Source organism: Rhinopithecus roxellana, chromosome 12 (assembly GCF_007565055.1).
Source record: "Rhinopithecus roxellana isolate Shanxi Qingling chromosome 12, ASM756505v1, whole genome shotgun sequence".
NCBI lineage: Eukaryota > Metazoa > Chordata > Mammalia > Primates > Cercopithecidae > Rhinopithecus > Rhinopithecus roxellana.
Window position 1 is genome coordinate 16,330,683 of NC_044560.1, and position 25,720 is coordinate 16,356,402.

Sequence of the window (25,720 nt, forward strand, 5' to 3'; positions counted from 1 at the left end):
GATTAATGCAGGCTGGCGAGGGAGGGGAGCTGTCAATGTGTTGTGCAGATACATACACATTCTTGTGTTGGGCAGGTGGTGCACAAGAGTAAATATAACTTCTTCATGTTGCTCCAGCTGCCGAGTTGTATATGTAAGAGATCCTGGGAGAGCATTAGTCCCAGTTCAGCTTGTATTCTCTCTGAGGCTCTCCTGTGCTAAAGCCTGTCCTCTGCAGTTTATATGTAGAAGACACTCTGATACCTGTGAGATGAATGGATGACTGGGCAGTCAAGTTCAGTTAGTGAAGTAGCCCCAGGCTTTGTCAGGGACACCCTCAGTAAAGGAGCCATAGAGATTTAATGGAATACATTAAACCAAGGCATGATGTGCTCCAGCTCTGGTAAGAATCCCCAGCTGGAGTCAGGAGCTTCATCTCACCACTGCCCTAATTAACTAACTATAGGTCTTTAGTCATTTTACCTCCTGTGCCTCAGTTTTATGTTGTTAAATGATAATAATGGCTGTCTGCTTGGAGACTGACCTTGAGAAAGTTCTTTGACAAGTGCTAAAAAGTACTAAAAAAAATTTTTTTTTTTTTTTTTTGAGAAGGAGTCTCACTCTGTCACCCAGGCTGGAGTGCAGTGGCCGGATCTCAGCTCACTGCAAACTCTGCCTCCCGGGTTTACGCCATTCTCCTGCCTCAGCCTCCCGAGTAGCTGGGACTACAGGCGCCCGCCACCTCGCCCGGCTAGTTTTTTGTATTTTTTTAGTAGAGACGGGGTTTCACCGTGTTAGCCAGGATGGTCTCGATCTCCTGACCTCGTGATCCGCCCGCCTCGGCCTCCCAAAGTGCTGGGATTACAGGCTTGAGCCACCGCGCCCGGCCAATTTTTTTTTTTTTTTTGAGACGTTGTGACGCTCTGTTACCCAGGCTGGGTTGCAGAGGTATGATCTCGGCTCACTGCAACCTCCGCCTCCCAGGTTCAAGCAATTCTGTTGCCTCAGCCTCCCAAGTAGCTGGGACTACAGGCACGTGTCACCATGTCCAGCTAATTTTTTGTATTTTTAGTAGAGACGGGGTTTCACCATGTTAGTCAGGGTGGTCTTGATCTCCTGACCTCGTGATCCACCCGCCTTGGCCTCCCAAAGTGCTGGGATTACAGGTGTGAGCCACTATGCCTGGCCTAAACAGATTTTTAACTAAAAAATTTTTTAAAAATCAAGTGGCATGCAGTATAAGCTGTAGTCACCATTTAGAAGGATTGAGTATGTGCCTCTACATGAGTCATGTACTTGGTGTATTTGTGTATTTTTCCCTGCATCCCTAGATCGCTTTTTCTCATTTTTATTTTTATTTTTTGAGACAGAGTTTTGCTCTTGTTGCCCAGGCGGGAGTGCAATGGCATGATCTTGGCTTACTGCAACCTCCACCTCCCAGGTTCAAGTGATTCTCCTGCCTCAGCCTCCCGAGTAGCTGGGATTACAGGCGCGTGCCACCATGCCTGGCTAATTTTGTATTTTTAGTAGAGATGGGGTTACACCATGTTGGCCAGGCTGGTCTTGAATTCCTGACCTCAGGTGATCTGCCCTCCTTGGCTCCCAAAGTACTGGGATTACAGGCATGAACCACCATGCCCAGCCCCTGAATCCTTTTAGCTTTGTCCATTTGTGGGAGTTTTTTGTGTGTGATTTCATTAGACTGAGTAGTCCTCAAAGACAGGGGCCATTTCCTAGAGGCACGGAATCAGCAGGGTTTTTTTTTCCCTTTGTGTGCAATGTGTGTCCTAAAGATGATTCCTACCCTGTTCATCCTAAATATGGAACTGTTCCCCATTGTTGTTTCTAATTTTTCTTCTCTCCTTTTTAAAAATTTTTTGCTTTCTTAAAAAAAAAAAAAAACTGAACAGCACCACTTACTGCTTAATTATATACTACTTACTATCTTCTATTCTTCTCTAATCCTTGTCCAAGAATAATACAAAGTCCTGTAGGCCAGTTCCTTATTGTCTTCTTTAGCTCCTATGGTGCCCAGGAAAGGGCTGGATATATAATAGGCACATAATAAATCATATTTAATTGAATCGATGAAATCAAGAATTTGTTTCTGTCCGCTAGGAGCGGGGTGCCCTGAGTTTTGAGCGGCGCTATCATGTCACTGACCCCTTTATCCGGCGGCTGGGCCTGGAAGCAGAACTGCAGGTAAGAGATCCAGTTTACACCCTAGATGCAGATGACCTGCTGTCCATTCTCTGCCTGCAGAAATCCTCTTGGCCTTATCAAGGCATAAACAAGTGTTTCTCTGCAGGCCATATCTGACGGTTACTTCTCCTTCAATAGACAACTAAATCTGAATCAAGATCAGCTATTGACATAGTCACGTATAAATTATTTTTTTGGACATATTATTTGCTTTGTGCTTTAAAAAAGTTTGTTCAATTTCATACCACTATTTTTACTATTGGCTTGGGCAGTGAATACAGATTCCTACCTGTATACAGTAATATAGAATTTACAGTGTTTTCATATACATATACATATACACATAATGTATTATATGCACACACACACAAACATACACACTTTCTTATTTTAGCATCAAAGCAATGCTATGGGGATGTAGACTGAGAATAGGTATTTTTAAAAAATGACTGGCTCATGCCTGTATTTGCAGCACTTTGGGAGGTCAAAGAGGATGGATCACTTGAGGTCAGGAGTTTGAGACCAGCCTGGCCAACATGGTGAAATACCAACTTTACTAAAAATACAAAATTAGCCAGGCATGGTGGTGCATGCCTGTAATCCCAGCTATTCGGGAGGCTAAGGCATGAGAATTGCTTAAACCCAGGAGGCGGAAGTTGCAGTGAACCAAGATAGTGCCACTGCACTCTAGCCTGGATGACAGAGCAAGACTCTTTCTCAAAAAAGAAAAAAATAAAAGAAAGCCAGGTTCAATGACACATGCCTATAGTCCCAGCTATTTGGGAGGCTGAGACAGGAGGATTGCTTGAGCCCAGGAGTTCAAGTCCAGGCCTGAGCAATATAGCAAGACCTCGTCTCTAAAAATTAAAATAAAATAATAAAATGTTAAAAAAAAAAAAAAAGCCAAAAACCAAAACACTTGTTCAAGTTTGTCCTGTCCAGTCCATGGATAGGCCAGACCTTTGGTCCAGAAATTCAGCTTTTTCATTGTGTCTGACATAGAGACTCCATAATGTTAGTTCCATTCTCTTTTCTTCCTCAGCATCATGTGTTTTGTGTTTTGTGGGTCTTTTTTGTTTTGTTTTTTTTGTTTGTTTTTTTGTTTGTTTTTGGTAGAGTTGGGGTCTTGCTGTGTTGCCCAAGCTGATCTCCAATTCCTGACCTCAAACAGTTCTCCCACCTTGGTCTCCCAAAGTGCTGGGAATACAGGCGTGAGCCACCTCACCCAGCCAAGATCACATTTTGAATCTAATTTTTTTTTTTTTTGAAACAGTGTCTTGTATTGTTGCCCAGGCTGGAATGCAGTGGTGCCATCTTGGCTCACTACAGCCTCAATTTCCCAGGCTCAAGTGATCCTCCTGCCTCAGCCCCCTGAATAGCTGGGATTACAGATACATGCCACCATCCAGCTAATTTTTGTATTTTTTTGTAGAGACAGGGTTTCACCATGTTGCCGAGGCTGGTCTCAAACTCGCGAGCTCAAGCCATTCACCCGCCTCAAATGCCCAAAGTGCTTGGATTACACGTGTGAACTACTGTGCCTAGCCCACATTGTAATCTTTTTTTTTTTTTTTTTTTTTTTTTTTTTTTGAGATGGAGTCTCGCTGTGTCTCCCAGGCTGGAGTGCAGTGGCCGATCTCAGCTCACTGCAAGCTCCGCCTCCCGGGTTTACGCCATTCTCCTGCCTCAGCCTCCCGAGTAGCTGGGACTACAGGCGCCCACCACCTCGCCCGGCTACTTTTTTTTGTATTTTTTAGTAGAGACGGGGTTTCACCGTGTTAGCCAGGATGGTCTCGATCTCCTGACCTCGTGATCCGCCCGTCTCGGCCTCCCAAAGTGCTGGGATTACAGGCTTGAGCCACCGTGCCCGGCCACCACATTGTAATCTTTAAGAACTTAGTACTTGTTGAGTTTTGGCATAGTATCAAAGAGGGATATACACAGTTATCTAAAAAGGCTATTCAAATATTCCTTCCAATTCCAGCTTCTTTGTGAGGCTGGATTTTTTTTCATATACTTCAACCAAAAATGACATTGCAGTGGGCTGAATATAAGAGCAGATGAGAATCTACTGGTCTTCCATTAAACTATATGTTAAAGAAGTTTGCAAAAATGTAAAACAACACCAGTCTTCTCATTAAATTCTTTGCCTTGGAAAATACGGTTATTTCATTTAAAATGTGTTTTTTATTGTTGTTTTTTAGCGAATTAATAATATGCCAGCCTGGGCAACATAGCAAGACCTTGTCTCTACTAAAAATTTTTTAAAAAATGAATTAGCCAAGCATGGTGGTGTGTACTTGGCCCAACTATTTAGGAGGCTAAAATGGGAAGATCACTTGGGCCTAGGAGGTTAAGGCTGCAGTGAGCTGTGATTGTGCCACTGCACTCCAGCCTGGGTGACAGAGTGAGACCCTGTTTAAAAATAAAAAAAAATTGCTGGGCTCAGTGGCTCACACCTGTAATCCCAGCACTTAGGGAGGCTGAGACGGGCAGATCACCTGAGGTCAGGAGTTCAAGACCAGCCTGCCCAACATGGAGAAACCCCAGCTCTACAAAAAATACAAAAATTGGCCGGGCGCGGTGGCTCAAGCCTGTAATCCCAGCACTTTGGGAGGCCGAGATGGGCGGATCATGAGGTCAGGAGATTGAGACCATCCTGGCTAATACGGTGAAACCCCGTCTCTACTAAAAAATACAAAAAACTAGCCGGGCGATGAGGCGGGCGCCTGTAGTCCCAGCTACTCAGGAGGCTGAGACAGGAGAATGGCATGAACCCGGGAGGCGGAGCTTGCAGTGAGCTGAGATCCGGCCACTGCACTCCAGCCTGGGTGGCAGAGCAAGACTCCGTCTCAAAAAAAAAAAAAAAAAAAAAAATACAAAAATTAGTTGGCTGTGGTTGTGCATGCCCGTAATCCTAGCAACTTGGGAGGCTGAAGCAGGAGAATCGCTTGAACCCTGGAGGCGCAGGTTGCAGTGAGCCAAGATCATGCCATTGCACTCCAGGCCTGGGCAACAAGCATAAAACTCCATCTCAGAAAAAAAAAAAATTGTTTTAATTTCTAATATGATAAATATTGACAGATATCACCCATATAAACAAAAGCTCTTGGGAATCCTCAATAATTTTTAATAGTGTAAAGGGGTCCTGAAACTAAAAATTTTAAGAACTATCGCTCTATGGAGCCATGGAATGGGATGCCTGAATAATATTGCCTGGGGAAAAAGTAGGAGGAGCAAGAAGAGGGTCCAGGACCAAGAACCAACGTGTTTCAGCATTTAGAGAGTACCTGCTTTTCCTCTTCCTCTACCCATTGAAGATAGAAAGAATAGCCATAGAGGTTTGAGGATAACATGGTATCATGGTAGCCAAGGAGAAGAGAAAGCTCGACTGTGTTGATTTTTACAGTCTAACTCTCAAAAAGCCATCTGTTTTCCTCCTTCCTGGTTTGGAGTTGGAGGGAATACTATTTGCATTACCCCAAATAGTAATGAAAATACCTCTATAAGCAATGTGAACTTGGAGAAGTCCTTTAACTTCTAAAGGCCATTTCTTCATCTGTAAAGTAATGTCTCTTACTTGTAAGTAAGTAAATTTGTGTAAAGTACCTAGCACAGTGTCCAGTATATTGTGTAAGTCCATGGCATACAACAAACATTAGCTGCTATTATTGTTGTTATTTATGGAAAGCTCTTAAAGTTTTCCAAGATGCCAGTCCCAAGATGCTGATTTGATGGCATCTAGCTATTTAAAACTTCTTCAGTCATTTCCTTCCCTGTTTTATTTCCGTCATTGTCACATATGGACTTCATGTTAGTCAATAATAGATTGTCTTTGGCATTCAGAAAAGATGATTAGTGTGAGGTAAGGGTGGGATAAGAGGGAAAATCAACAGTAAAAGCTCCTGCCTTTTGGTGGTTACTGGTTATGATGTTTTCTTTATGATCTGGTCAAAACATTTTTTTCTGGGTTTTCCAATTTTCTACTCTGTATGCTTTTGAAAAATGCAAAGGGAAGCTGAAAGAGAACTATTATGACATAGTGTCAAACATTTAGTAGATGCTCAATAAAAACCTGTTGGTGTGATTGGCTTTTTTGATTTTCCACATTAGAGGTAGCTTTCATAACCTTATCCCTATTCAGCCATGCGATTTCTCTAGCTTCCGCCTTAATATTCTGGTCTGATTTTTACTTTTTGACTTTATAGTTTACATTTTATGTCCGTTTAAAATTCAGACTTTAGCTAGTCTTGATATTTGTTACCCTTCCTGTATGTTAATAGAATGTGTACCTACAGAACTGACTGTTTAAAAAGCCTCCAAGTTAACTTGGATTACTTTCTTTTTTTTTTTTTTTTTTTTTTTTGGCAACAGGGCCTCACACTGTCGCCCAGGCTGTAGTGCAGTGGCTGATCTCATCTCAGTGTAACCTCTGCCTCCTGGGCTGAAGCAATTCTCATGCCTCAGCTTCCTGAGTAGCTGGGATTACAGGCATGTGCCACCACACCCAGCTAAATTTTTTATTTTGCTAGAGATGGAGTTTCGCCAAGTTGGCCAGGCTGGTCTCAAACTCCTGTCCTCAAGTGATCCACTCACCTTATTTTTTAATAGGTCAACATTCATATGGTTCAAATTCAAAAGTTTAAAAAGTCATCTCCTGATTATTTTTCCCAGCTACCTAATCCATTTACGTGGAATCAACTAATATAATCAGTTTTAGTATCCTTTCAGAGGAATTTTATGCATAAAATTCTTAACTTTTCTCACAAATGTTAGCCTAACATATTTACTGTTTCAGTAAGAAAATCAACAGCTTACTAAAAAAAAGGTCTAAAACAAGTATCTTTAAAAAGATACTTCCATAATTTTGCCATATTCATATATAAGATATTTCTAATTTCTAATTCTTTCATGGTTCAGAGTGTTCTGTTGTGTATGTGGACCCATAATTTACTTAAATTGTCCATACCAATAGACATGTAGATTACTTCTAATTTTTTGCATGTACAGGGTCATTCCTTATGACATCATTTGGCACATGCAGTTATATCTCTATCAGATGAATATCTGGGGTGGAATTTATAGGTCAGAGGATATATGCATCTGTTATTTTGATATATATTACCAAAATTGCCTTCCATGGTGTTTGTACCAACTTTTATTCCTATCATATTCCTTCACTCTTATCTCAAACATAATGCTCAACAAATATTCTCTCTCAAACCCCAATGTGTTCATCATCATTTTGAGAAATTTCACAGGTGAGGCATGGTGGCTCACTCCTGTAATCTCAGTAATTTATGAGGCCATGGCAGGCGGATCACTTGAGCTCAGGAGTTTGAGACCAGCCTGGGCAACATGGCAAGACCCCTGTCTCTATACCATCAAAAATGAAAACATAAAAAAAGAGAGATTTCACAGATGAGTGCAGAATGATAGGCCAGAGAGATCACAGATTGGCTTTCAAGATACTTTTTATTTTTATCTTTTAATTTTTATTTTTTAATTTTTGTTTGTTTGTTTGTTTTGTGTTTTTTTTTTGAGACGGAGTCTCGCCCTGTCACCTAGGCTGGAGTGTAGTGACGCGATCTTGGCTCACTGCACCCTCCGCCTCCCAGGTTCAAGTGATTCTCCTGCCTCAGCCTTCCGAGTAGCTGGGATTACAGGCACATACCTCCATGCCTGGCTAAGTTTTGTATTTTTAGTAGAGATGGGGTTTCACAGTGTTGGTCAGGGTGGTCTCGAACTCCTGACCTTGTGATTCACCCATCTCAGCCTCCCAACTGCTGGGATTACAGGCATGAGCCAAGCCCAGCCAATTTTTTAGTTCTTTTGAGACAGAGTCTCACTCTGTCACTCAGGCTGGAGTGCAGTGGCGCATTCTTGGCTCACTGCAACCTTTGCCTCCTGGGTTCAAGTGATTCTCCTGCCTCAGCCCCCCAAGTAACTGGGACTATAGGTGCATGCCACCACACCCGGCTAATTTTTGTAGTTTTAGTAGAAATGGAGTTTCACTATGTTGGCTAGGCTGGTCTTGAACTCCTGACCTCAGGTGGTCCACCTTCCTCAGCCTCCCAAAGTGCTGGGATTACAGGCGTGAGCGACTGTGCCCAGCCCAAGATACTTTTTAAAATGAAAAATGGAGGCTCGGTGCAGTGGCTTATGCCTATAAATTCCAACACTTTGGGAGGCTGAGATGAGAGGATGGGGAGTCCAGAAAGGAGTTCAAGACCAGCCTGGGTAACATAAGGAGGCCCTGTTTCTCCAAAAAAAAAAAAAAAAAAAAAATCAGCCAGGTGTGGAGGCACACGCCTATAGTCTCAGCTACTTGGGAGGCTGAGGCAGTAGGATCACTTGAGCCCAGGAGGTTGAGGCTGCAGTGAGCCATGATCACACCACTGCACTCCAACTTGGGCAACAGAGTGGGACTGCCTCGAAAAAAAAAAGTACAAAACAATAAATATGTTAGGCTAACATATGAGTGTGGCAAGAGAGAATAGAGAATACTCAATTCAAGAGAACAATTAGTCAGAGTTCAAGTGGAAGAGGGATGAGAAATGAGATTGGTGAGGTGAGTGTGGATGGGCTATTTGTAATGAAGGATGTTGTAAGCTACATGGAAGACTATGGACAATGGAGAGCCACTGAATGGTTTTTACCATAAGAGCAACATGATCAGAGTTATGCTTTTTTGTTTATTTGTTTGTTTGTGAGATGGAGTCTTGCTCTGTCACCCAGGCTAGAGTGCAGTGGCACGATCTTGGCTTACTGCAACCTCCGCCTCCCGGGTTCAAGCAATTCTGCCTCAGCCTCCTGAGTAGCTGGGACTATAGGTGTGCACCACCACTCCTGACTAATTTTTGTATTTTTAATAGAGATGGGGTTTCACCATATGGGCCAGGCTGGTCTCAAACGCCTGAACTTGTGATCCGCCCGCCTTGACCTCCCAAAGTGCTGGGATTACAGGCACGAGCCACCGTGCCCAGACTTGTTGTTGTTGTTGTTGTTGAGACAGAGTCTTGCTGTGTCACCCAGGCTGGAGTGCAGTGACACGATCATGGCTCACGATAGCCTTGACCTCCTGGGCTTTGGATGATCCTCCCACCTCAGCCTCCCAAGTAGCTGGGACTACAGACACTCACCACCGTGCCCAGCTGGTTAGAAACAGGGTTTTACCATGTTGTCCAGGCTGGTTTTGAACCCCTAGGCTCATGTAGTCCACCCACCTTGGCCTCTCAAAGTGCTGGGATTACAGGCATGAGCCACCATGCCTGGGCAGAGTTATGCTTTTTAAAAAATTAATGTTGGCTTCAAAATGAAGAATAGATTGCAGGAGTTTAAACTGGAGACAGGCAGAACCAGTTAAGAGGTTATGACAGTGATTCAGGAAGAGGTGATGGGTTACTTGAACTAAAATAACAGTAATTTGGATGGAGAGAAGCCAGTGGATTTGAGAGACATTTAAGAGGTATAATTGGGGCAAGTGCTGTAATCCCAGCACTTTGGGAGGCCAAGGCAGGCAGATTACTTGAGCTCAGGAGTTCGAGACCAGCCTGGCTAACATGGTGAAACCCTGTTTCTACTAAAAATACAAAAATTAGGCAGGGGTGGTGACACACCCCTGTGGTCCCAGCTACTTGGGAGGCTGAGGCACAACAATCACTTGAGCCTGGAAGGAGGTGGAGGTTACAGTGAGCCAAGATTGTGCCACTGCACTCCAGCCTGAGCAACAGAGCGACTCTCCCTCAAAAAATTAAAAATTAAAATAATTTTTAAAAAGAGGTAGAATTAGACCAGGCGCAGTGGATCACACCTGTAATCCTAACACTTTAGGAGGCCAAGATGGGCAGATCACTTGAGCCCAGGAGTTTGAGACCAGCCTGGGCAACGTGGCGAAACGTGGTCTTTACAAAAAAAAAATATAGAGCCAGGCATGATGGCGCACACCTGTAGTTCCAGCTACTTGGCAGGCTAAGATAGGAGGATCATCTGAGCCTGGGGAGGTTGAGGCTGCACTGAGATGTGATCATGCCACTGAACTCCAACCTGGTGGACAGAATGAGAAGGAAATAGTACTGCCATTACTGCCAGTGGAAAAGTAAAATAAGGACCAAGAAGTATTCATTGATTTAGAGCAAAGACACTATAGTGGTAACCTTGGCAAGAACCATTTCTGTGGAATGTGGTGTGGATAGATAGAAGTGGGTTGAGGAATTATTGGGAAATGAAGAAGTGAAAATATCAAGTATAGATTACTCTTTCAGTCTGGCTATGAAGGAAGGGGGAGAGAAATAGTAGGCCGTAGCTAGGTATGTATGAAGTTGGCATCAAGGAAGGACTTTTATAAATTAAGGAAACTCAACTGGGCGCGGTGACTTATGCCTGTAATCCCAGAACTTTAGGAGGCCGAGGCAAGCGGATCACAAGGTCAGGAGTTCGAGACCAGCCTGACCAACATGGTGGAACCCTGTCTCCACCAAAAATACAAAAAAATTCGCCGGGTGTGGTGGTGTGTGCCTATAATCCCAGCTATTCAGGGGGCTGAGGCAGGAGAATTGCTTGAACCCGGGAGATGGAAATTGCAGTGAACCGAGATCGCACCACTGCTCTCCAACCTGGGCAACAGAGCAAGACTCCATCTCAAAAAAAAAAAAAAAAAGAAAGAAAGAAACTCAAGCATGTGTAATCTGAAGAGGAAATAATTGGTAGAGAAAGGGAAAGCTGAAGACACAGGAAAGCAAGGAGATTATCCAGAGTGGGGATGTGTCAGATGAATGTTGTAAGAGAGCAGTTGTAATAATGAATCATCGATTCTTAGCTGGATAGGGAAGGAAGTAAAGACATGAGTTTGCCTATAAGGAGAGAGTAGATGGGTTGGTTGACTGGACTTGGAGGTCTTTTAAGGACTGGGGAGAGAGAGAGAGAGAAAGATTGTCTTGTGCTTTGCTTTTTTTTTTTTTCACTTACCAATATATCTTGAAAATTATCCCATATCAGTTCACAGAGTTCTTCCTTTTTTTTTTTTTTTTTTTTTTGAGGTAGTGTCTCTGTTGCCTGGGCTGGAATGCAGTGGCACAATTTCAGCTCACTGAAGCCCTCGACCTCCCAGGCTCAAGCAATCCACCCACCTCAGCCTCCTGAGGTGCTAGGACTATAGGCACGTGCTATAGCCTGGCTGGTTTTTGTATTTTTTTTTTTTTTTAATAGAGATGGGGTCTTGCTGTGTTGACCATGTGTTGACCAGGTTGGTCTCAAACTGCTGGCCTCAAGCATTCCTTCTATTTTGGCCTCCCAAAGTGCTAGGATTACAGACAGGAGCCACCACGCCCAGCCCTTCCGCCCTTACTTATTATTATTATTATTTTTTTTTTTTTTTTTTTTTTTTTTTTTTTTGAGGCTGAGTCTTGCTCTGTCGCCCAGGCTGAAGTGCAGTGGCCGGATCTCAGCTCACTGCAAGCTCCGCCTCCCGGGTTTACGCCATTCTCCCACCTCAGCCTCCCAAGTAGCTGGGACTACAGGCGCCCGCCACCTCGCCCGGCTAGTTTTTTTTTATATTTTTTAGTAGAGACGGGGTTTCACCGTGTTCGCCAGGATGGTCTCGATCTCCTGACCTCGTGATCCGCCCGTCTCGGCCTCCCAAAGTGCTGGGATTACAGGCTTGAGCCACCGCGCCCGGCCAACTTATTATTTTACAGCTGTAGAGTACACCATTGGGTAGATGCACCAAGATATATTCATTGAATTCCCATGTGTGGGCATGTAGAGTTGTTTCTAAGAGTTTGTAATTATAATAATAATTATTATAATCAAACTACCTTGTATTAAATACATAGGTAGTTTAGTATTGCTGGAGATGTATCTTTAGGGTAGAAAACTTAAAAGTGAGAGTGCTAGTCAAAGGGTAAATGTGTATGTAGTTTTGTTAGATATTGCTGGCCGGGCGTGGTGGCTCACGCCTGTAATACCAGCACTTTGGGAGGCTGAGGCAGGTGAATTGCTTGAGCTCAGGAGTTCAAGACCAGCCTGGGCAACATGGCAAGACCCCATCTCTACAAAAAATACAAAAATTAGCCAGACGTGGTGGCACATGCCAGTAGTCCCAGCTACTTGGGAGGTTGAGGTAAGAGGATCACCTGGGCCTAGCAGGTTGAGGCTACAGTGGGATGAGATCGTGCCACTGCATTCCAACCTAGGCAACAGAGTAAGATCCTATCTCAAAAACAAACAAAGAAACAAACAAACAAAAAACAGATGTTGCCAAATTCTCCACCATGGAAGTTGCACCATTTTGTCTTCCCACCGGCAATGCATGAATGTGCCTGTTTTTCCATAACTCATCAGTAGACTGGTTGAGCTTTTGAATTTTTTTTTTTATTATAACTAGTAAAAAAGTGTCTCAGCATAGTTTTAAGTTACATTTATCTTATGAATGAAGTTTAATATATATTCCATATGCTTGAGGGCCATTTTAATATAATTTTTGCCAATTTTGCTGTAACAAGGGAGGGAGAATAAGAATTGATATATGCACCTGCATGGTTTTTGTAAACAGAAGCACAGGATGGATAAGGAGAAACTAATGAAATTGGTCACTGCAGCGGGTGGAAGCTATAAGGTAGAAGAGTAGAGAAAGGTAACTCTTCTCTGGACCTTTTTGTAGTTTTTACATTTATCTATTTTATTTTTATTTTTATTTTCACTTTGAGACAGCCTCTCTCTGTTGCCCAGGCTGGTGTGCAGTGGCATGATCTTGGTTCACTGCAACCTCTGCCTCCTGGGTTCAAGCAATTCATATGCCTCAACCTCCTGAGTAGCTGGGATGACAGGCATCTGCCACCATGCCCTGCTAATTTTTGTATTTTGAGTAGAGACAAAGTTTCACCATGTTTGCTAGGCTGGTCTCAAACTCCTGGCCTCAAGTGACCTGCCTGCCACAGCCTCCCAAAATGTTTGGATTACAGGGACGAGCCACCACGCCTGTTTACTTTTAGAACCATGTTGAGACTTTATATTTTCAAAAAGTAAAATTAAATCAACAAAGTTGGGAAGTGGGATGCCAACTGACTCATGTAATTTACTTTTTGTATTTTATTTTATTTATGTTATGTAATGTTATGTTATGTTATGTTATGTTATGTTATGTTATGTTATGTTATGTTATTTGAGATGGAGTCTCACTCTGTTGCGCAGGCTGGAGTGCAATGGCGTGATCTCATCTCACCACAACTTCCACCTCCCGGGTTCAAGTGATTCTCTTGCCTCAGCCTCCTGAGCAGCTGGGATTACAGGCGTGCACCACCATGCCTGGTAACTTTTGTATTTTTAGTAGAGATGGGGTTTCTCCATGTCACTCCATTACAGGTGTGAGCCACTGTGCAGGCCTAAAAAAATTTTTTAAAAATAAAAAATAGGCCAGGCATGGTGGCTTACTTCTGTAATCCCAGCACTTTGGGAGGCTGAGGCAGGCAGATCACCTGAGATTGGGAGTTCGGGACCAGTCTGACCAACATGGTGAAACCCCATCTCTACTAAAAATACAAAAATTAGTTGTGCGAGATGGTGCATGCCTGTAATCCCAGCTGCTCGGGAGGCTGAGGCAGGAGAATTGCTTGAACCTGGCAGGCAGAGGCTGCGGTGAGCTGAGATGGCGCCATTGCACTCCAGCCTGGGCAACAGGAGCGAAACTCTGTCTCAAAAAAAAAAAAAAATTTGGCCGGGCGCGGTGGCTCAAGCCTGTAATCCCAGCACTTTGGGAGGCCGAGACGGGCGGATCATGAGGTCAGGAAATCGAGACCATCCTGGCGAACATGGTGAAACCCCGTCTCTACTAAAAAATACAAAAAACTAGCTGGGCGAGGTGGCGGGCGCCTGTAGTCCCAGCTACTCAGGAGGCTGAGGCAGGAGAATGGCGTAAACCCGGGAGGCGGAGCTTGCAGTGAGCTGAGATCCGGCCACTGCACTGCAGCCTGGGCGACAGAGCGAGACTCCATCTCAAAAAAAAAAAAAAAAAAATTTTTTTTTAGTAGAGATAAGGTTTTGCTGTGTTGCCCAGGCTGGTCTCAAACTCCTGGGCTCAAGTGATCCCGCCTTGGCCTCTCAAGTACTCCCACAGTACCAAGATGACGCGTGAGCCACCATGCCCAGCCAATTTTTTAATGTGATACTTTGTATATATTTTCAGTATAAAGATAAAATGAACTTCAAAGAAATCTTGAGCTCTACTTAGTAGATTTGTCGTTTGTAGTATTGCTGTAGCAATTCTGTAACACTTTGTGTATGTTACAGAATTGAATAAAGAAGTCAATGTTATTAGGAGCCAGAGTTCTCATGTAGAAGGGAAATTCACATATGGAATAGGGAAAGACGAGGAAGAACTCTGAGGTACTGGATTGGAATTAGCCTGTTTCAATATAAACTCATGATTTTAAAAGCACGTATAGCTTGAGGCCAGGAGTTGGAGACCAGCCTGAGTAACATAGTGAGACCCCTGTCTCCACAAATAAAAAATAGCTGGGCATGGTGACACATGTCTGTACTTCTAGCTGCTCAGGAGGTTGAGGCAGGAGGATCACTGGAGCCCAGGAGGTCACGGCTGCAATGAGCTATGATTGCGCCACTGCACCCCAGTCTTGGCAACAAAAAAATAAAATAAATGTCTCTAAAAAACATAAAAATAAACTACATATATAGAAATTTGTATTTATCTATTATTTCCAGCTCTGTCCACACAATGGTAATTTAGAAGCAGTGATACCATAGTAATTATGGGTTGCTAGTTTCTAAATACCATTCTCTATTAAAAGGAAGCAGGGATCTTTGGAGAAATAACTAATTCTAGGGCTGGGACAGGGCAAAAGTTGATATAGTCTTCAAAAATTTCAGTGTCATAGGAAACAAAAGGGCTGAGGAACTGTCCCAGATTAAAAGAAACAGAGAAAATGACTAATTTTCTTAATGACATTAAGAAAACATAAACTAAATGCAGTGTGTGATCCTGGATTGGATTCTGAATGAGGAAAATAAAATGGACATTGTTGGACAGTTGGTGAAATTTGAATATGGACTATATGTTAGACAACAGTATTGTATCAGTGTTAAATTTTCTGATTTTGATAAATATGCTCTGGTTAAATAAAAGAATGACCAATGTTCTTAAGAATTATACACTGAAGTAGTTAAGTGTAAGGGGTCCTGAAGTCTACAACTGATTTCTCAAATGGTTCAGGAAAAAAGTACTTTGCACGTGTGTGTGTGTGTGTGTGTGTGTGTGTAGAGAGAAAGAGAAAGAGGAGAGGGAGGGAGAGGAAAAAAGATTATTTAATTTATGAATTAGGTAAAACATATATATGGGCATTCTTATACTATTCTTGCAAACTTTTTATGTTTGAAATTGTTTCAAAATAGAAAGTTGAAGTTGTTCATTAGGAAAATACAAAGTGCTGAGCACAATGGCTCACGCCTGTAATCCCATCACTTTGGAGGCTGAGGTGGGAGGATCACTTGAGCCCAGAGCTGTGACCAGCCTGGGCAACATAACAAGACCTCATCTCTACAAAAAAATACAAAAATTAACCAGGTGTGATGATGTGCGCCTGTAGTCCCAGCTACTAGGGAGTCAGACGTGGGAGGATTGCTTGAGCCTAGGAGGTTGAGGCTGCAGTGAGCTATGATCATACCACTTACTCCAGCCTGGGCAACAGAGGGAGACCCTGTCTAAAAAAAAAAGAGAGAGAGAAAGAAAAAACAAAATAAAATACAAAGAACTGGCTGGGACACAGTGGCTCATGCCTATAATCCCAGCACTTTGGGAGTCAGGAGAATCGTTTGAGGTCAGAAGTTTGAGGCCAGCCTGGGCAACATAGCAAGACCCCATCTCCACAAAACATTTTTTAAAAGTAAAAGAAAATACAAAGAACTGTTGTAGTGGCAGCAACCAAGTAAGAGAGCCAGAAGGGAGGTTGAGATTAAACAACTTAAATTTAAATTAATGAGGATTAATTTTAAGCCATTCTAGTATATAAGACCCAGTCAGCTTTCCACTTTCCTTGGACATTTTTGCTGAGCATTCCACATCCCTCTTTAGTTACATGTGCCAGCTCATCTCATGAGTTTTATTGTCACAACTGGACAAGAACCAAATATCCTGGGATTCCAGCCATGGCCTGCAGTCCTCACTTTTTTGGGGAGTTGCTTGCTTTCATTTTGTATGTATTACCAGGGATCTTCCAAGATCACCTTGGAAGTTGTGATCACACTTTGATTCCTGCTATTTCATTCACTTGTGGGATTTCTTGGCTGCATGGTAGAGAGAAGAAGAAAGGAATCTTACTTTACAAATCAGAGTAAAACTGAGCATTTCTGAGGTCAGATAAGTGGTAGAAATAAGATTTAAAAGATTTATATCAGGCTTATCTGGTTCCAGAGTTCATATCCTTTCTGCCTCAACCATGTGTCTGTTTTAAAAATGGCTTCATGATAGTTCCTGGCTTGGTGGATTTATTCTCTTGCCTTATTAGTTTTCTTCATATTATCTTTAAACAATTGCAAACATTATGTATCTGTCTTACCTTTACAATCTGTCCTGCTTGCTTTTTCCGTTTTGTTTCTTATATCATTTTAGCATAAATTCAAATTATGAATTTATGGAAACAAGTCATATGAAACTAGATTGATTTCCTTTTTGAATAACTTTGGAAGATGAGAGCAGTTCCATAGGCATAGTGTAACCTTTTTTTTTTTTTTTTTGAGACGGAGTCTCGCTCTGTCGCCCAGGCTGGAGTGCAGTGGCCGGATCTCAGCTCACTGCAAGCTCCGCCTCCCGGGTTTCCGCCATTCTCCTGCCTCAGCCTCCGGAGTAGCTGGGACTACAGGCGCCCGCCAACTCGCCCGGCTAGTTTTTTTGTATTTTTTAGTAGAGACGGGGTTTCACCATGTTAGCCAGGATGGTCTGGATCTCCTGACCTCGTGATCCGCCCGTCTCGGCCTCCCAAAGTGCTGGGATTACAGGCTTGAGCCACCGCGCCCGGCAGTGTAACCTTATTCTAACAAACACTTGTCAGAGCTTTTAAAGATAATACCATTTTAGAGAAGTAAACTAGATACCAAGTTCATTAAACAGTCATGTTTAAAGAAAAAGATGCCAGCCTGGCCAAGATGGTGAAACCTCATCTCTACTAAAAATACAAAAAATTAGCCAGGCATGGTGGCAGGCACCTGTAATCTCAGCTACTTGGGAGGCTGAGACAGGAGAATTGCTTGAACCCAGGAGGCGGAGGTTGCAGTGAGCCAAGATTGCACCACTGCACTCTAACCTGGGCAACAGAGTGAGACTCTGTCTCAAAAATAAAATAAAATAAAATAAAATAAAAAATAAAAGATGGAGCGGGGATCTGACTTTGTGAGAGATTTCCTTTCGTGAGGACTGTCCTTTAAATCACAGATCAGCAATTTATGGCCAGTGGGCCAAATCCAGAATGTTGCCTGTTTGCTTGTTTGTTATTTTATTTAATTAAGTGGTTTTGACTATTCACAAAGTTTTGCAACCATCCCCGCTATCTAATTCCAGAACGTTTTCATCACCCCAAAAAGGAACCTCTTACCCATCTTAACAGTCACTCCCTTCTCCCATACTGGCCCTACCCCCAGAAACCACTAATCTATTTTCTGTTGCAATGGATTTTCCTATTCTGAACATTTCATTTAAATGGAATTATAAAGTTTGTGGCTTTTTAGCATAATGTTTTTAAGATTCATCTATGTTATAGCATGAATCTGTACTTTTCTTTTTTGTGGCCAAATAGCATTCCATCATTTGGATATACCACATTCTGTCTATTCATTCATCAGTTGGTGGAACATGGGGTTATTTCTATTTTTTGGCTATTATGAATAATGCTGCTATGAACATTCATGTACAAGTTTGTGTGGACATGTTTTCTTCACTTTTCTTGGTATATACCCAAGGATGGAATTGCTGGGTCAGATGGTAACTCAGTGTTTAACTTTTTTGAGGAACTGCCAAACTGTTTTCCAAAGTGGTACCACCATTTTACATTCCCAACAGAAATGTATGAGAGTTCCGATTTGTCTGCATCCTTGCCAACACTTCTCATTATCAATATTTTTTATTATAGGCCAGGCACGGTGTCTCACGCCTATAATCCCAGCACTTTGGGAGGCCGAAGCAGGCAGATCATGAGGTCAGGAGATTGAGACCATCCTGGCTAACACAGTGAAACCCCATCTCTACTAAAAATATAAAACTTAGCCAGGCATGGTGGCACACACCTGTAGTCGCAGCTACTCGGGAGGCTGAAGCAGGAGAATTGCTTGAACCCAGGAGGTGGAGGTTGCAGTGAGCCGAGATTGAGCCACTGTACTCCAGCCTGGGTGGCAGAGCAAGACTTTGTCTCAAAAAGAAAAAAAAAATTTTTTTTTATTATAGCCTTCCTGGTGGGTGTGAAGTGGTGTCTCATTGTGGTTTTGATTTTCATTTCCCTAGTGACTAATGATGTTGATCATGTTTTCATGTGCTTGTTGTCATATTTGTGTATTTTCTTTGGAGAAATGTCTATTCAGATCCTTTACTCGTTTTTTAATTGGGTTGCCCTTTTTTGTTGTTGAGTTATAAAATATATGTGGTTTGAAATTTTGTTTCTTTTCCTTTTTGTGTTGTCTTTTCGTTTTTTAATGGTGACTTTGCATAAAAGTTTTAATTTTAATGAAATTCAATTTATGTTTTATCTTTTTTTTAAATTGATATAGGATCTCTCTCCGTAACCCTCACTGGAGTGCAGTGGCACAGTGATGGCTTACTGCAGCCTCAACCTCCCAGGCTCAAGCAATCCTCCCATCTCAGCCTCTTGAGTAGCTGGGACTGCAGGCACACAACACCATGCCCGACTAAACTTTTTTTCTTTTGTTACTGGTGCTTTTGGTATTATGTCTTAAAAAACATTGCCTAATCCAAGGTCGTGAATATATACACCTGTGTTTTCTTCTAAGAATTTTATAGTTTTAGATTTTATATGTAGGTCTTTGATCCATTTGAATTAATTTTTATGTATGGTGTGAGGTAGGGATCCAACTTCATTCTTTTACACGTGGACATCCTCTTGTCCTGGCATCATGAGCTGAAAAGACTATTCTTTCCTTCTACTGAATTGCTTGACACTCTTTTTTTTTTTTTTTTGAGACGGAGTCTTGCTCTGTTGCCCGGGCTAGAGTGCAGTGGCCGGATCTCAGCTCACTGCAAGCTCCGCCTCCCGGGTTTACGCCATTCTCCTGCCTCAGCCTCCAGAGTAGCTGGGACTACAGGCACCCGCCATCTCGCCCGGCTAGTTTTTTTGTATTTTTAGTAGAGACGGGGTTTCACCGTGTTAGCCAGGATGGTCTCGATCTCCTGACCTCATGATCCGCCCGTCTCGGCCTCCCAAAGTGCTGGGATTACAGGCTTGAGCCACCGCGCCTGGCCTTTTTTTTTTTTTTTTAAGATGGAGTCTCGCTCTGTTGCCCAGGCTGGAGTGCAGTGGCCGGATCTCAGCTCACTGCAAGCTCTGCCTCCCGGGTTTACGCCATTCTCCTGCCTCAGCCTCCCGAGTAGCTGGGACTACAGACACCCACCACATCGCCTGGCTAGTTTTTTGTATTTTTTTTTTTTTTTTTTTTTTTTTTTAGTACAGACGGGGTTTCACCATGTTAGCCAGGATGGTCTCGATCTCCTGACCTCATGATCCGCCCGTCTCGACCTCCCAAAGTGCTGGGATTACAGGCTTGAGCCACCGAGCCCGGCCAGACACTCTTTTTGTTTTGTTTTGTTTTGTTTTGTTTTGTTTTGTTTTGTTTTTTTTAAGAGACAGAGTCGGCCGGGCGCGGTGGCTCAAGCCTGTAATCCCAGCACTTTGGGAGGCCGAGACGGGCGGATCACGAGGTCAGGAGATCGAGACCATCCTGGCTAATACGGTGAAACCCCGTCTCTACTAAAAAATACAAAAAAACTAGCCGGGCGACGAGGCGGGCGCCTGTAGTCCCAGCTACTCGGGAGGCTGAGACAGGAGAATGGCATGAACCCGGGAGGCGGAGCTTGCAGTGAGCTGAGAGCCGGCCACTGCACTCCAGTCTGGGTGGCAGAGCAAGACTCCGTCTCAAAAAAAAAAAAAAAAAAAAAAAAAAAAAAAAAAAAAAAAGAGACAGAGTCTAGCTATGTTGCACAGGCTGGTCTCAAACTCTTAGTCTCAAGTGATCTTCCTGCCTTAGTCTCCCAAATAACTGGGATTATAGGTGCAAGCCCCAGTGCCCAGCCTGTCTTGACAGTCTTATCAGAAATCAATTGACTATAAATTTAAGGATGTATTTATGAACTCTCAACTCTAGTCCATTGATCTAAATGTCTGTTCTTATGCCAGTACCGCACTGTTTTGATTGCTGTAGCATTGTAGTAAGTTATGAAATTGAGAAGTAATGAGTCTTTCAACTTTGTTCATCTTTTTCAAGATTGTTTTGTCTATTCTGGGTCCCCGGTATTTCCATATGAGCTTTATTTTATTTTATTTTATTTTATTTATTAATTTTTTTTTTTTTTTTTGAGACGGAGTCTCGCTCTGTCTGTCGCCCGGGCTGGAGTGCAGTGGCCGGATCTCAGCTCACTGCAAGCTCCGCCTCCCGGATTCACGCCATTCTCCTGCCTCAGCCTCCCGAGTAGTTGGGACTACAGGCGCCCGCCACCTCGCCCGGCTAGTTTTCTGTATTTTTTAGTAGAGACGGGGTTTCACCATGTTAGCCAGGATGGTCTCGATCTCCTGACCTTGTGATCCGCCCGTCTCGGCCTCCCAAAGTGCTGAGATTACAGGCTTGAGCCACCGCGCCCGGCCTATTTTATTTTTTAAAAAATTTTTTGAGGCAGAGTCTCACTCTGTCTCCCAGGCTGGAGTGCAGTGGCATGATCTCGGCTCACTGCAACCTCCGCTTCCTGGGTTCAAGCAATTCTCCTTCCTCAGCCTCCCATGTAGCTGGGATTACAGGCATGTGCCACCACACCCGGCTAATTTTTTGTATGTGTTAGTAGAGATGGGGTTTCACCATCTTGACCTCAAACTCCTGACCTCAAATGATCAGCCCACCTCAGCCTCCCAAAGTGCTGGGATTATAGGCATGAGCTACCACACCCAGCCCATATGAGCTTTAAATTCGAATTTATTGCCACCTGCTTTTGTAAGTAAAGTTTTATTGGAACACAGCATACTCACTTATGTATTGCTTATGTTTGCTCTAGTGATTCAATGGTAGAATTGAGTAGTAGTGATAGAGACCATATGGCCTGCAAGACCTAAAATATTTACTGTCTGAGCCTTTACAGAAAAGATTGCTAACCTCTGCTTTAGATGATGGAGTAAACTCATGCTTTGAAGTACCAGAGGGCAGAACTAGGAACTATTCATTAATTCAGTCATATTTTCAAGCAAATATTGAATGCCTGCTATATGACAAAAATGTTCTAGACACTGGGAAAAGAATATAGCAGTGAAGGCTGGGCGCGGTGGCTCAAGCCTGTAATCCCAGCACTTTGAGAGGCCGAGATGGGCGGATCACGAGGTCAGGAGATCGGGACCATCCTGGCTAACATGGTGAAACCCCATCTCTACTAAAAAATACAAAAAACTAGCCGGGCGAGGTGGCGGGCGCCTGTAGTTATTGTAGCATTGTCCAGCCTGGGAGACAGAGCGAGACTCCGTCTCAAAAAAAAAAAAGAATATAGCAGTGAATAAGACCAACACAATTCCTGGCTCCATGAAGCTTCTTGCCATGACCTGTAAAACACCCTTAGGATTTGGCCTCTGCTCACCTCCCTGAGCCCATCTTGCTCATCTTACTCTGTCCCCTTCATCACTATGCTGTAACCACATTGGCTTTCCTTCTGTTTCTTCGGCATTATCAGGCCTGTTCTTATTTCTCTATACTCGTTCTTCCATATGCCTGAAATGCTTTTCCTTCAGATCTTTGTGTAACTTGCTACTTCTCAGCATTCAGATTTCACCTGAAATATCAATTCCTCAGAATGGCTTTCCCTGATCACTATGTCTAAATTATATCCAGGCCAGGTGCGGTGATTCATGCCTGTAATCCCAGTACTTTGGGAGGCCAAGGCAGGTGAATCACCTGAGGTCAGGAGTTCAAGACCAGCCTGGCCAACATGGTGAAACCCCGTCTCTACTAAAAATACAAAAATTAGCCATGTGCGGTGATGCATGCCTGTAACCCCAGCTACTCGACAGACTGAGGCAGAGAATTACTTGAACCTGTGAGGCGGACATTGCAGTGAGCTGAGATTGCGCCACTGCACTCCAGCCTGGGTGACTCAGTGATATTTTGTCTCAAGAAATAAAAATAAATAACGTATATTCATCACACTTATCACCAGCTGAATACATCTTACTGATTTATATGTTTGTTTATTTTCTCTCTTACCCTACTAGAGTTCTCTTATTTACCACAACAACCTTTGCATGTGTAAGAATGCCTAGTATATAATAGGTGCTTGAATAATTATTAAAAGATTGAATTAAGGCCGGACACGCTGACTCATGCCTATAATCCCAGCACTTTGGGAGGCTGAGGCAGGCAGATCACTTGAGCCCAGGAGATCGAAACCAGCCAGCCTGGTCAACATGGCGAAACCCCATCTCTACAAAAAATACAAAAATTAGCCAGGTGTGGTGGCACGCATCTCTAGTCCCATACTCAGGAAGCTGAGATGGGAGGATCGCTGGAGCCCGACCAGAAATATAATTGCTCCTTTTCATGACTTTTAGGAGGATTTTTCTTTCTCCAATATAGTTCACATTGGGCTGTGCTTACGTTTCTTGTTTCTTGGGATTTTTTTTGTTTTTGTTTTTGTTTTTGTTTTTATGAGACAGAGCCTTGCTCTCTTGCCCAGACTGGAGTGCAGTGACATGATCATGGCTCACTGTAGCCTCCACCTCCCGGGTTCAAGCGATCCTCCCACCTTAGCCTCCCCAGTAGCTGAGACTACGAGCACACGCCACCACACCTGGCTAATTTTTTAAATTTTTGTAGAGATAGCATCTGACTGTGTTGCCCAGACTAGTCTCAAACTCCTGGGCTTAAGCAGTCCTCCTGCCTAGCCTCCCAAAGTGCTGAGATTACTGGTGTGAGCCACCATGCCCAGCCTGTGCTGTAAGTCTTGAACTCCCTTGGTACAATGGAAAAGACATATTTGGATTTTAGTTCTGATTCTGCCACTCAGCTATCAAAGTAACCACTCAAAGTGCTTTACAAATACTGTTCATTTCCCACAACAACCCTATGAGGCTATCTACAGTTATTATCTCTTTTACTGATGTAGAGCCTGAGACACAGAGAGGTTAAAGAACTTGCTTAAGGAAATACAGCTTGTATACATAAAACGATATTTGTTGTATTTTATGGACAACTTAATGGATTTTCAAGGGTAATTATGTGAATTACTTAGGATAGGGCCTGACACATAGTAAGCTAAGTTTAGCTATTATAATTATTACTACTCCATATAAGTAGTTCTTAGGCCCACTAAAATTTGAGAAAACATTGAGCTAGATTAAAGAAGGAACAAAAGGAAAGATTTTATGGAAATGTCTGGATATTCAAATCATTCTGACTTTAAGACAACATATGGTTAAGTGAATAGAGAGTGAGCGAGGAATTTTTTAAAGTTTTATTTGCTGTCAGAACTTACTCCATTCTGTTAAAATATTGCATCTACATAACCTTAATACATGGTAATAAATATGTGTATTGTGAAGCTTAAGTAAATTGACAAAAGTGAAAGCTTAGCATCTACCCTGGCATTTCGTAAGTGTTCTGTTAATTTTGCTGGATTTTAATCTAAATCTTGCTTGTTCAGACTCATTCATGCTGTTTTTTAAGAAGTTAGAGAGAAGCACTTGGCTGTCTGCTTCCTGTCTTTCCTAGTTGGCATTTTTTGTGGAGGCTTCATTAAATATCTGTAACTTTCATGCTCTTTGACATTGACCCTTTAGGTTGAGCCTCATTACACAAGGGTTTAGGCCTGAAGTCAGCAGGTACGTTAAATGTGTATATGATGAATCTCACTGGGTTATAGTTAAGAGAGGGTCCTTATATGTAACTACACAAACTAGATCACAGGCTTTGCCTGAAAGTCAGAAAATGTTCTCAAAGATCCTTTAAGCCTATTCCTAAAGCCTGACATTCCTATTTTCTTCTGGGTTTGTTTGGTATCTCCTTTATCTTAATTTTTTTTTTTTTTTTTTTTTGTTTTTTGTTTTTTTGAGACAGAGTCTCTCTGTCTTACACAGGCTGGAGTGCAGGGGTACAATCTTGGCTCAGTGCAACTTCTGCCTCCCAGATTCAAGTGATTCTCCTGTCTCAGCATCCTGAGTAGTTGGGTCCATAGGCGTGAGCCTCCATACCTGGCTAATTTTTTTTTTTTTTTTTGAGACAGAGTCTCGCTCTGTCACCCAGGCTAGAGTGCAGTGGTGCTACCTCGGCTCACTGCAACCTCCACCTCCCAGGTTCAACCTTTTTTCCCTGCCTCAGCCTCCTGAGTAGCTGGGATTATAGGTGTGCACCACCATGCCTGGCTAATTTTTATATTTTTAGTAGAGATGGGATTTTACCATATTGGCCAGGCTGGTGTGTAACTCCTGACCTCAGGTGATCTGCCCACCTCGGCCTCCCAAAGTGCTGAGATTACAGGCGTGAACCACTGTGCCCGGCCTGTATTTTTAGTAGAGACGGGGTTTTATCATGTTGCCCAGGCAGGTCTTGAACTCTTGACCTCAGGTGATCCACCTGCCTCGGCCTCCCAAAGTGCTGGGATTACAGGCATGAGTCACCGTACCCAGCTGCCTGTTTTTTTGTTTTGTTTTGTTTTGTTTTTTTGAGATGGAGTCCCACTCTATTGCCCAGGCTAGAGTGCAATGGTGCGATCTCAGCTCACTGCAACCTCTGCCGCCTGGGTTCAAGCCATTCTCCTGCCTCAGCCTCCCAAGTAGCTGGGACTACAGGCATGCGCCACCACATCTGGCTAATTTTTGTATTTTTAGTAGAGATGGGGTTTCACCATGTTGGCCAGGCTGGTTTTGAACTCCTGACCTCAAACGATCTGCCCACCTCAGCCTCCCAAAGTGCTGGGATTACAGGTGTGAGCTACTGCACTTGGCTTCTTTTTTCTATTATGATAGAACTTTGTCTCTTGTTGCTATAAACATGGACCTGTGTTATCCTACTGTTTATTCCCTTTTCTCTCATTACCTTATAAATAATGAGTATTGAATAAATGAGTTGCCTGTTTATTGCCTATATGACTTATTTTTCTCTGTGGACCCCACTTTTTTATTGATTGCTATCTACTAAATTGTATTTATTAATAATGTTTCCCATTTTAAAACACTTTTCCGGCCGGGCGCGGTGGCTCAAGCCTGTAATCCCAGCACTTTGGGAGGCCGAGACGGGCGGATCACGAGGTCAGGAGATCGAGACCATCCTGGCTAACACGGTGAAA

The 25,720-nt window shown here is 43.0% G+C and overlaps 1 protein-coding gene across 2 annotated transcripts in view; it reads left to right on the plus strand.

Moving 5' to 3' along the window:
- Positions 1–25,720, plus strand: part of WDTC1 (WD and tetratricopeptide repeats 1) — an 84,221-nt gene that overhangs the window by 28,607 nt on the left and 29,894 nt on the right. For both annotated transcript variants that reach the window (XM_010380387.2, XM_010380388.2), the window contains exon 3: positions 2,098–2,181. In XM_010380387.2, the coding sequence (XP_010378689.2) occupies positions 2,098–2,181 (84 nt within the window). The remainder of the gene's footprint in view (positions 1–2,097; positions 2,182–25,720) is intronic.